Source organism: Tursiops truncatus, chromosome 6, assembly GCF_011762595.2.
Source record: "Tursiops truncatus isolate mTurTru1 chromosome 6, mTurTru1.mat.Y, whole genome shotgun sequence".
In the NCBI taxonomy this organism is placed as follows: Eukaryota; Metazoa; Chordata; class Mammalia; order Artiodactyla; family Delphinidae; genus Tursiops; species Tursiops truncatus.
Window position 1 is genome coordinate 102,066,131 of NC_047039.1, and position 12,118 is coordinate 102,078,248.

A 12,118-nucleotide genomic window follows, 5' to 3' on the forward strand; every position below is an offset into this window, starting at 1 on the left:
ATGATGATGTGCTGAGAACTGAGGTGGGGGAGAGAGCTTGTCAGGCAGAGAAAGCAGGAACCAAAGGCTAGGGCTAGTCTCGTGTATTGAGTTTCTGTGTTTAGTCTCTTTTTAAACTGATGTCACATAATTTTAATTACTATTACTTTACAATTTGTTCTGATACCTCATTCTCCCTCACTGATATTTTTCTCAGATTTCCTCTAACATTATTGTCTGTTTACTTTTCCAAATATGTTTTTTTAGGCTTTTAAAAAAAACTGTAAAGTATCATAGCAGTATAGCAATTCCAATATACACAGATTGGAAGTATTTAATAAAATCTCTGAAATAAACTAGACAGAATTGGTTGTCATCTTTACCCTATTTAGCACTCTGGAAAGTAACAAAGCTGCCTGAATCTAAGTTGTCTAAAATGATAAGGGAAAAAAGTCATGTGACAAGATTGGAAAGAGGCATAGATTCTTTTTTTTTAACCAAGATTTTTGATGGAGAGATCTATTCCCCGATAAAAGATCATTGCCATCTTGTGGGCCTGATGTTCACACCTGGGATGGGTAAGACAGGGCTGTTTTGGAAAGCTGTTTGCAATAATGTTAGTATAGCAGGCATAAGGGGGAAGAGAAAGAGAAGACAAAGGAAGCAGTGGCTCTGAGGTGTGATGTGACTGCATGAGGCCAAAACCTCAGAATTTGTCATATATCTCCCCATATATCCTTCACAGGCTGGGAGGAGGTCTGTGTGAAGATAAGATTAGAGAAAAAAGTTTGCATGAAGTCATCCTTATTCAGTTTATGGGACTCAGCTGATTAGAAATGTAAATATTAATTCTTTGCTTTCCTAGAGGAAATAGCACTCTGAGTATAGTGGCCTTGATTTGTAAGGAAACTTTTTCTTTCCATTGCTGTATCACTGAAAGAAAAGAAGAATGATACAATGCAACAATAAGGTAAATTTCAATCATTTAATAAGAACTACAGTAGTCTGTCTTTTTTTGGTGAAAAGAATTGTTAATTGAAAACGTTCTAAATTTCATAAATACATAGGTATTTAGGCCTTGATGAAGTGCTCAAATGTTTGCACAATTCTAACTTTAAGAAGATTCCAAAAAAAAGGAAGATTCAGAATATCTCAACTGGAGGAAAAGCAAGGAAGCAGGAACAATGAGGAATGGCTTTGTTAAGTAATTTATCAGTATTATTGTGTTTTCAAATAATGCATGTTAGATAAGAATGTAAAAGATTTTTTCTTAGGTGTTCTTTGGACTGATGGTTCTATAAAAAAATATTATATAACTTATTATTGTGATGGATAGAATGGTAAAATGACTAATTTATAAGGGAAGTCATGCAATGATTACTATTTCAATGCTTTGTATTTAAAACTAATGGGGTTACTTTGGGAATTCCCTGGCGGTCCAGTGGTTAGGGCTTGGTACTTTCACTGCCTGGGTTTGATCCCTGGTGGGGAAATAAGATCCCGAAACCCACGCCATGCAGCAAAACAAACAAACAAAAACCTAATGGGATTATTTTTCTTTGTTCTAAACCCATCCAGATTATAATATAACACATGCTATCAAAAATGGCAGTGAACTAAGAAGTGGATATTTCTGATTCTATACAATTAACATTTTTAAAAATAGTGTTTCAGGTTACACATCTCTCTAGGGCAAAAGACAACATATAAAATACAAACTCATTTTGCCTACCGTAGATACCCTTTGGGTCCAGAGTAGTGCCAGCATAACTTTCCCTTTTGACACCTTCCGGCTAAAATAAAGGCAAAAATCATTCAGTTAAGAACATAATTAAATTTATATGACCTGAATGCTTGAATCAACTTGACTACTTTTCCAATTAAAAAATTCTTTTTTTTTTTTGGAGAAGGCAAAGTATGTTTAAATACTTATATGCCTACCTCCAGGAATAAGATTTTCTGGCTATTTGCATGATGATCAGAGCAAACACTTAAATAGAAATTATTATAAGCCAGGTAATTGATCTAAGTGCTTTGTATGTATTAGCTCATTTAACCTCAAAAATACTCTATGGGGTAGTGCTCCCATGTGACATACGAGGAAACTGACACCCAGAGAGATCAAGAAACTTATCTGATGCCACACTGCTAGTGGAGCCAGGATTCAAACGCAGGCAGTGTGGCTCCAGAATCTGTGCATGGAACCACCATGCAAAGATGTATAGAAAATAGAATGTGCCTTGCACAAAATAAGTCAATACATGTTTACCAAAGTGAATTCATGGCTGAAAACAGAACTCAGAGAATGAAGACCTCGGAAGACCCAGTTCTGTCATTAACATTCTTGCCAAGAATCTTAATCTTAAAAAGATAACATGAAAACTCTCAACAGACTGTGTGGGTAAACAGTACTTAAGAAATGATAGTTTTCTTCCTTTTTTGGCCTGTTTACTCATTTACAAAATGGAAAATTTTCTAGGCTATAAATTCTAAACTATAAATGCATGGATCCTATCTTATTTATTGCTGTAGCTCCAGTACTTAGCATAATATCTGGCACAGATTTCAAAACATTTTCTGAATGTGTTGGGGGAAAAAAATACTCCAGAAAACTATATACCAAAATGTTAAAATCGGGTATCTCTGGTTGTAGGGGTTTTTGGTGGTCTTAATTTTCTTCTCTGTGGTTTTTCAGTATTCCATGCTTTCTACAATGAGCAAGCATCATTGTTTTACTTAAACTTTAAAAACATAATTTCAGACTTAAAGAAAAGTTATAAGAATAGTCCAAAAATATCTGAGATAACCTCCACCCAGATTCCCCCAAATGTTAACATTTTGTTATGTTTGTTTTATAATTTTCTCTTTGTGTGTCTCTTTCTGAATCACTTAAGCATGAGTTGCTGATAACTTTTTTTTTCAGAAAGAAAAAAGTGTTTCTGAAAGAATTTTTTTAAAGCATATTTTCTTACCACCACTCGTAATGTTTTTATTAAGATTTCGTTTCCAACAGAAGTCTCCAGTGAGAAGCTGATGTTGTGGAGGCCGATTTCCAGAGGAAGCACGCTGAAGGTCACCAAGTGGCTGGAGGAGCCCTCTATTCTCTGGGGCAGACATTTGGAGGAACTTTTCCCCTGAGGGTCAATGTCTGGGCTTCCCGATGAACAGATTCCCTCCACGGGAGACATTTTAACACAGAACTGAAATATCACCAGTGAACAATTATTTCAAAACATTTTATGATAAGGAAAGCACGCCCTGATTACATTCATCTGGACAAAAACTCTCCCCTGGTACTCGTTAAATAATCCCTTAGATTCCAAGGCTGTAGAGAAAGCTCATTTCAGATTTTCTAAAACACACAACCAGTTGCCATAGAGCTTAGCAATGTGACAGGATGTCTAGAAAGCTCAACACTGGCTCAGAAACATCTAACCTTCCTTAGACTGTTACCTACTAAATCGGGTACAACACTACTGAAGTTCTTTGTTCATGTTGTCATGATAGCATTTGTTACACTGTCTCTCTACATGTTTATATTTTAGGCAGTGGGATCCCAGTCTCAGGCACTCTGTGTGTCTTATTCAACTTTGTATCTTATAGCTCAGCCTTTGGTTTTCAATAAATGGTTTTATGAAAGACTGGAAACTCCATCTCTTGGCATTTAAGGTCCTGCCTAATATGCCCCCGACCAACTTTTCCAATCTTGCCTCTTATTAACTTCCCACCTGTACCCCATTATACAGCCAGACTCTGGCTCCGGAAAGACGTAGGTTCAAATCTTGGCTCTGCCACTTCCTGTGTGGCAAGAGCACATTGCATGACCCTCCATTTCTTCATCTTTGTAATGGGGATAATAATGATACCTACTGACTTCTGGCTCAAACAGTGAATATTTTTCATCTCCTCTCCAAAATCTAGTGAACTGACAGAACTATATCCCAAATAATAAATCTGTAAGATCCAGAATAAATCAAGCAGGTAAACAAGGAAGAGTAACAACATTCAACAACTAATTTTGAGGAATTTCTCAAAAACGGTAAGCTCCTTTTCCCTCTTAACTATCTTCTTGGGAAACACAACAACTAGGGTGGGTGAGGCAGGAGTTAAAGAAGACTTTTGGGTCACTGGAGGCCAATGATTCCCCCTGGAGAGCTGGGGTAAGGTAGGTAAGGCTAGATACAGAAGAGTGATTTGATCAAATTCAACATGAATTCATTATAAAAACTCTTAGTAAATTGAGATAGCAACTTTTGAAACTGATATCAAATATCAAAAAAAAAAACAAACCCAAAAACCAAAAATTCTGGCAGTGGTTCTGCTTTCAGAAATAGCCAAGTAGCTCCTACTTGGATAACTCTTCTGCAAATAATAACTATAAGCTCTAGACAAAATACATATTTAAAAAAAAACAAAAACTACCTGAAGGCACTAGAGATTGGAAGAGAAGGTGACACTCAGAAGAAAGGAGGGACACTGTGTGAGGGTCCTATTTTTTTACAGTTTTAACCTGAGGGCAGTCACCATTAGTCCCTTAAGGAGTAGCTAAACCTCCAGTAGAACCTGCCATCTTATTGGCTTAAAGAACCAGGGGACAGAGTATGGCGCAGCCACCACAGCGGAAAAGTGAAGGACCTCCAGGTTCACCATATAAACTTTGCTCAAACCTGGTCAACCCTTGAACTACGCACAGCACGGACTCTAAGCATCCCAGCTAAGGCTAAAGGAACTGAAATGAGATTTCAAAGTTTGAGATTGATTCAGCCAACTGCCTGCTAAAACACACAAACGAAGATGAAAACTCTTCAGAGGATAGTAATAGAATCCAGAGTCTCTATAACATTTCATTAAGAAAGTCCAAGGGTCAATGCAAAGTTACTAGATGTAAAGAAATAGGAAAGTGTGATCTGTACTCAAGAGGAAAGGTAATTAATTGGTAATTACCCTGAGATATCTCAGATGTTCTTGTTTCTTGTTTTGATATGATGAATACTGCACTGATAGTTTAAAAATTAAATAAAATATGGCAGTACCATGAGATGTGTGACACTTAAAATATTGTCTAATTATAATTATGTCATTGCACTTTGTGGTGCTCTGAGCAGCAGTGCAATGCAACGAAAGCACTACATACGGTCTATGTCATAACTACTCAACTCTGCCATGGATAATACCTACACAATGGGTGTGGCTTTAAACTTTATTTATGGACAGTGAAATCTGAATTTCATATAACTTTCATGTGCCATGAAATATTCTTCTTCTACTTCTCCTCCTCAACCTTTTAGAAATGTGAAAAACATTCTTATCTTATAGGCCATAAAAGAAGAGGGAGCAGGCCAGTTTTGGCCCATGGCCATAGATTGCTGACCCCTGACCTAGTACATAAAGCAAAAGAATGAAGAGATGTAAAAAATTCAATATTGTAGACAAGTCAGTTTCCCTTACAGTAATTTATAAATTCAGGATAATACCTATCAAAACCTGAATACATTTGTAACTAGATCAGCAAGCAATTACTTGACACTTAGAGACTTATAATCATAAAACTTAAAAATAATTCAATTTCAGTGTATGTACATATTTTTGTTGCATCAAAGTATGAGAGACTGATCGATAGAAAACATTCAAGTGTAAAATATATAACACTAGGAGAGTGGAATGGAAATATGAGTTCACAGATAAAAGGAATGGTATATAATTTGTTGTTCACAAGAGTTTATTTGGGTATTTTTTAATGGATTGCTATGGTATTTAGATTCTGCTATATACCTTTAAAATTTTGATATAACAGTTTTATTTTTAAAATATCAATACTCAAGTATTCCCAGAGTTATAAATTTGCATATTTTTTTGAATTTATGATGAAAAATTTTAGATGCCAATTTAAAAATGTGCCAATGGGGTACTTAGTTTTTCCAAAAAGATTTAGGGAGCTGTAAGCGAAATTTTTGGAGACCACTGAAATACTCATGTCTAAGAATAAAATTAGAGCTTTAAAAAAAAGAGTCAGATTTTCAGACTGCATTGAGTTCCTATATAAAATTTTGTGATTGTGATTTTCAAGTGAAATCAGACAGCCTAATGTATAACTCTGTTTAGAAATGTGTTGGCAAAAAGAAGGCAAATGGTGGGTCTGGCCATGGCTGGAGTTTTTCACAGAGTGTACCCCAGAGCAAAAGGGGATCAAGGGAGTTGACATGTTTTTAATAAGTGAGGCTATAATGATGGCTTATGAATTCTAACCTGAACAAGGAGTGAAGTAAAGACTTTAGCATAAGAAGGCTAATGAAGAATAAAAAGTAATGGAGTCACAGAGCTGGAGGTTTCAATGATGCTGTAGAACTGTAGCTACAAAGTAACAAGGTTAATGAATCAGAAGGATAGGTAGGAGGTGGTCAGTTGGTGAGATGTTTGAAATCATATTTTCTGGGGGGAAGACAAGATCTGCAAAGTGAAGAGTGTGAATGGCTAAAATGGAGGAAAGGAAAGTGTTGTTAGAGGTAAGGAGATCAGGGTGATGAATGAACCAAATGTAATCTCATCTTTCTCTGAGCCTCCACAGCACATTGATTATCTTAAGGACTTGTATTCTTCATTGAATTGGAGTTGTGTGAATAGTTATCTTAACTCTTCTTCTTTTCTTCTTTCCTTCACTGAGTTGAGTTTGTGTGCCTGTGTACGTGATAATTCCATTAATAGAATTCTCAGAAAGTCAGGGACGTCTTCATTTTTTCCATTTATTTGAACATACCATAAATACTTACCCGAATTCCAGATGTTCTATAGTTATAAACAGTTCCACTCAATTGGATCTGTTCCCCTCGTACAACAGAATATGGTATATTCATTTCCAGGAAGACGTTTTTGAACACTTTTGCCTTGAGAGTATCAGCAACACATATACCTTCAGCCCAAAGTGAAAGCAAAGTTGAAGCATATTAGGGAATTCCCATAATGCCTTATTAGTACTAAAATGTCTCAGATTTGCTTTGCTTCAAGGAAAAAACGAAAGTTAGATGATGTTTTTCTCTGCCCTAACACCCCATGTCCTTGAATTTTCTACTCACTGATTTTTTTAAATTGAGCTATAATTGAAGTATAATATTATATTAGCTTCAGGTGTACATGATTCGATATTTGTATACATAAGTCTAGTTAACATCTACCACCACACATATTACAAATTTCTTTTCTTGTGGTAAGAACTTTTAAGATCTATTCTTTTATCACTGTTCTTCATTCAATAATTATTGGTATTAACAGAAAACTTCATTTGTCCAACAAATATTTAATTCTATTTAAGGCATGAGAATGTTTATTAACTAAAGCACCAAATCTCTTTTTTAGATATTCATTATTGGTTCCGTTTAATGGGCATAAAATTTTGATTGTGGAAACCAAGATTTATAAGAACAAAATATAGTGAGCAAACAAGCCAAGCCTGAAATTATTTATAAAGTGTCTGCACTAAATCACCACAAAAGGGCACTAGTCCAGGAGAGAAATTACATATTTTTCTCTAACTCTACTGAATCTTCTACTCACTGAGAAAATACAAAGGAAAATGGGGGCTTCACATCAGTATTTATAAAATGATGGCTAATAGAAGAACAAAAGAAGAAACTGATACAGTCCATGATGTGGGCACATCTAAGTGTCTTTGTAATACATTAAAAATAGGTTTTAATAAATGACACCACTTAAGTCCTGTGTAAACTAAAAAGACAATAACAAAAAACTGCATTTTGCCAAATCAAATCATTCCTTACGTGAGCATATAACTTCAATTTGCTTACCACTATTTGAAATGCCAACACCTTGAATTTCCCAGGTAGTTAGAGAATCAGGTAGCACAAACTGCAACTGGTTTCTGAAAGTTAAAATGTTGATATATTCAAATACAGAGGAACATTGATTAACCCAAATTGACAGCTTGCATTAACAGAATTCTTGCTTCATACTACTTTAGAATAAAGAAAAAAAATCACAACAGAACAAAATCTCATCAGGTATTAAAGAAAAATCAAGCAAGAAGTTTATTCAGTAACTCTTATACTCATTCCATGTTTTTAGATATTTCACTTGTATTATGAGAATTCAAATTCAGAAGGATGTCTTTGAAACATTGCAAATTCAAAACATACAATTCAAAGAAAAAAATTATGTTTATTGTGTAGTATGTTCTAAAATAGGGAAGCAAAATACTAATGCATCTTAACACTGCTCATAACGAAGTTGATATAACTAAAAATTTCTGATTAAGATCAAGCTTATACTCATTCAACAAACAGCTATTGTGCACCATCTTTGTGTCAAGCATAGCACTAAATACTGAGTACACAGCTCTCATAGATACAGTCCTGCTCTCAAGCAGTTCACGGTCTAGTGGAAGAAATAGTTCAGTATATAAATTGCGATTCACTGTAATAACTGTACCAATAAAACTTTTTAAAAGTTCAGAGGCAGTATGCATTGATTCAACAAATTTATTTTAGTGCCTCTAGAAGCCGGACCTTATGCCAGGTCCTGAATATAAAACTAACCTGAATTTAGTCCTTGCCCTGGAAGTATTTACATTTTAATGTGGAAGACAGTCAGGTAAACAGGACATTATTATATTGTGTGATATGTGCAACAGAGTTAATTGAGAGGGGCAGTACATCCAATCACTGGGTGGGGGACAGCGGTGGAAAGGTCTGCGAGGGGAAATGCTAGCCAAGGGGCAATGTCAGATGAAGTGGACAACACTGTGGAGGAGGACAGGCAGGACAAGGGTAGAGGCCAGGAGACCCATTAGAAGTCAGATGTCAGGCCCGGAACTCACTGCCTTGATGGCTCCTTGGAAAGTCTGTGCTTTGAGCCCCCCCAACCCCCCCTCCCCCCGCCGGACGACCTGAGGAAGGATGACACTCAGGGAAGGGGCACTGTTTTCAGTGCCTGGTACAGAGTAGGCATTCTATAAACATGTGTTGAATAAAGGACTTTAACAAGAAAAGAACCTTTCTCCCTATTAATCAATGTTTTGTAGTTACAGATATTTCAGGATGAAAACAGCTGCATAATACAGTGTAAAGCACACAGTTGTGCTCGGTAAAGACTACCTGAAATGGAATGAAGTTGAATGGAATGGTACCCTTCTTCCCCAAGAGTTAATCATGACCTGGAACCAATTATTAGAAGAAATCACACGCTAAAAAAAAAAGAAGTAAAATAAAATTTGACCCAATGGTGGTATCATCTTGACTCTTAAATAAAATATTGGGAAATGGGTAGTTTCCAGATTTTTGGTCAGAATATTTGCATTTTCCCATATTTTTCAGAGAAAAGTCAAAGAAATATAATACCTTTTGGGGACATGATGAACTTCCCATAACCAGCTTTCTGGAAAATAAGTCCTTATTTCTGGTTTGGTTACTGGTAAAAGAGTCTTTATATCTGGGGGAAAAATATATTTGATTATGGAAAAACAACACAAATTCTACTTAGAGCTGAATTTTAAAATATGGACATTAATCAATAGCTTAAACATTTTCGGAAAGGTCAATGAAACATTTTGTTTAGTGATTTCAAAATAGAACAATAAAGGCCTTAGGATTTCTCCACTAGTGACACTGACAAAATGAATAAAGCATAAAAATATGTTTAATAATTTGTGTTTTAAATTGCTAAATGTTTCATGTTCGGAAAATTATACAAGATACTAATTAGTCTATAAAGTTATTTGCATTTTAAAAATTGCAATAATTGTTTTTATTTTGTAAAATAGGGAGGTTTATATTATTCTCTGCCTTACCTCAGAAATTTATTTATATTTTCTATAATAAAAATGGACAGAATGTCTGCTTCTGTCCAAGATGCACTGATAGGGACTGGAGTTATACCTCTGCCTTAAGAAAACTAGAAAACCAGACACAACAGCTTTCAAATATTAGAGCATAAGTGAGCCAGGACAGTGATCCCTGAGAAAAGGGAGACAGATTGGATGAACCCTAAAATTATCCAGGTTTACTGTCTGGAGGCAGTTTACAGGCTTTAGAGCAGGGAGAAAAACGCATACAGACCCTGGCAGAGTTGCAACACCACCCATGGGAATTTGGGAGGCCAAGCTGTCTAGAACAAGGGACAGAGAGGAGGGAGCTACAGAGGCTGAATTCCAGGCAGCTGATGCCAACCCAGATGATTAGAGTTGAAAAACTGGACCACGAAAAATGGATATGTACTAGATTGTTCATAAAAAATACTGCGTGTAATAAGCAAAAATCTGAAAACAACCTAAATATATCTAATAACCTGGTTTTGATAAATGGCCACAAGAATTTATTTATGCAGAAATGTATCCACTCAGAATGATGACATTTAAGACATACTGTTAAGGGCTTCCCTGGTGGCACAGTGATTAAGAATCTGCCTGCCAGTGCAGGGGACACAGGTTTGAGCCCTGGTCTGGGAAGATTTCACATGACGTGGAACAACTAAGCCCATGCGCCACAACTACCGAGCCTGCACTCTAGAGCCCAAAAGCCACAACTACTGAGCCCGCGTGCCACAGCTACTGAAGCCCACATGCCTAGAGCCCATGCTCTGCAACAAGAGAAGCCACCGCAACGAGAAGCCTGCGCACCACAACAAAAGAATAGCCCCCGCTCACCGCAACTAGAGAAAGCCCGTGCACAGCAACGAAGACCCAACGCAGCCAAAAATAAATAAATAAATAAATATTTAAAAAAAGAAAAAAAGTAACAACAACAAAAAAAGACATACTGTTAAGCAAAACAATCAAACAGGATCTGTCACTCTGCTTTTGTTTGTTTTGACTGTATATAAATGAATTGAAAGTCCTAAAAGTTCTGAAAACATGTTAATGAGAGTTCTATAAATTCTGAAAATGTATATTGTGGTTGAAATTGAAATAAGATTTCAACTTTATGTGAGTACATTTAAGGTTATGCTACATTTAGAAATCTTTTGCTATATGTGGTCAGTATAGGTATAAACAGAATTTTTAATGGTTGTAATATCACAGAACCATGGAATTTTAGAACTCAAAGGCATATTAGAGATCACCTGGCCCAAGCTTCTTGCTTTAAAAATGGGGAGATTGAGGCTCAGAGAGGATAAATAATCATTCACGTTTATAGAATGAGTCAGCTTCAAACTCGCCTGGGTCTTGACTATGTACTAGTGCACTCTGCTCTGTACTATATATACCTCTTCTGATTCCCAAAAATGACAACAAAATTTTTTTCTTAACAGCATTTGCAAGTTATCTTTTCTACTTCCCATTTTAAATAGAGCATGTAAACCACCTTTTTTGGAAGCATAAAATTACATCAATTTCCCCATATTTTCCAATCGAAAATGTCAAACTTACGTAGCCTTCCCAATTGGATAATTTTACCAGACTCGGCAGCACGGATCTGGCTTGCGATGGCACAACACTTCTTGAAAAGTTTGACGCATCTTGAGCCTAACTTAATCCGAGCGGCTCGCTGCTCACAGTTTTCATCATCATTACGATAGGCTCCATCACGACAACATTTCTTCAACGTTCTATCTTTGTATTTAGCAGCTGAAATGGTAATAATTCAAGTGCCCTTGATTATGCATAGAGTCAAAACATCTCAGGCTTAGAAAGGCTCTTGAGGGATACTGGATTTCTGCTGTCATAGGACCCCAGCCCCACAAGAGCCATGGCTAGTTGACTGTCCAGGCCCGCTTTGGAACTACCCTAGGAATGGGAGAATATGGCCTCATCAGGTAGTCCACTCTGATTTGCACTAAATGGTTAAGGGCTTCCTGCAACTAAGCTGAGTACTGACTTTTGAAACTGGCACCTTGGGTTCAGCACCCTTTGAGTAAAATAAGTTAATGATCTGAGAAGCCTGCAAATATCTGAAGATAGTTATCATCACTATACAAGTATGTTCTTCTTCAAGCTAAAAATCCTATTTTATTCAAACATTTCTTGTGGTTTGTGGTTTCAAACGTTTCTTCACCAGTGGCATCTTTCCTCATCATAAGTGCTTCGATTAATCCGTATCTCTCTTTTCATATCATTAAAACTTAGAATGAAGGTTAGAATTTAAATGACTCATATACAGATGGAAAGTATTATTGTACTACTATAAACATCTTT

The 12,118-nt window shown here is 36.2% G+C and overlaps 1 protein-coding gene across 1 annotated transcript in view; it reads right to left on the reverse strand.

Annotated features, from left to right (window-relative positions):
- Positions 1 to 12,118, reverse strand: part of C5 (complement C5) — a 90,942-nt gene that overhangs the window by 35,629 nt on the left and 43,195 nt on the right. The window contains exons 19-24 of the mRNA XM_019946474.3: positions 11,354 to 11,551; positions 9,327 to 9,417; positions 7,779 to 7,852; positions 6,747 to 6,886; positions 2,952 to 3,179; positions 1,712 to 1,772 (exon numbers count right to left, since the gene is read on the reverse strand). Coding sequence (XP_019802033.1) covers positions 1,712 to 1,772; positions 2,952 to 3,179; positions 6,747 to 6,886; positions 7,779 to 7,852; positions 9,327 to 9,417; positions 11,354 to 11,551 — 792 coding nt within the window. The remainder of the gene's footprint in view (positions 1 to 1,711; positions 1,773 to 2,951; positions 3,180 to 6,746; positions 6,887 to 7,778; positions 7,853 to 9,326; positions 9,418 to 11,353; positions 11,552 to 12,118) is intronic.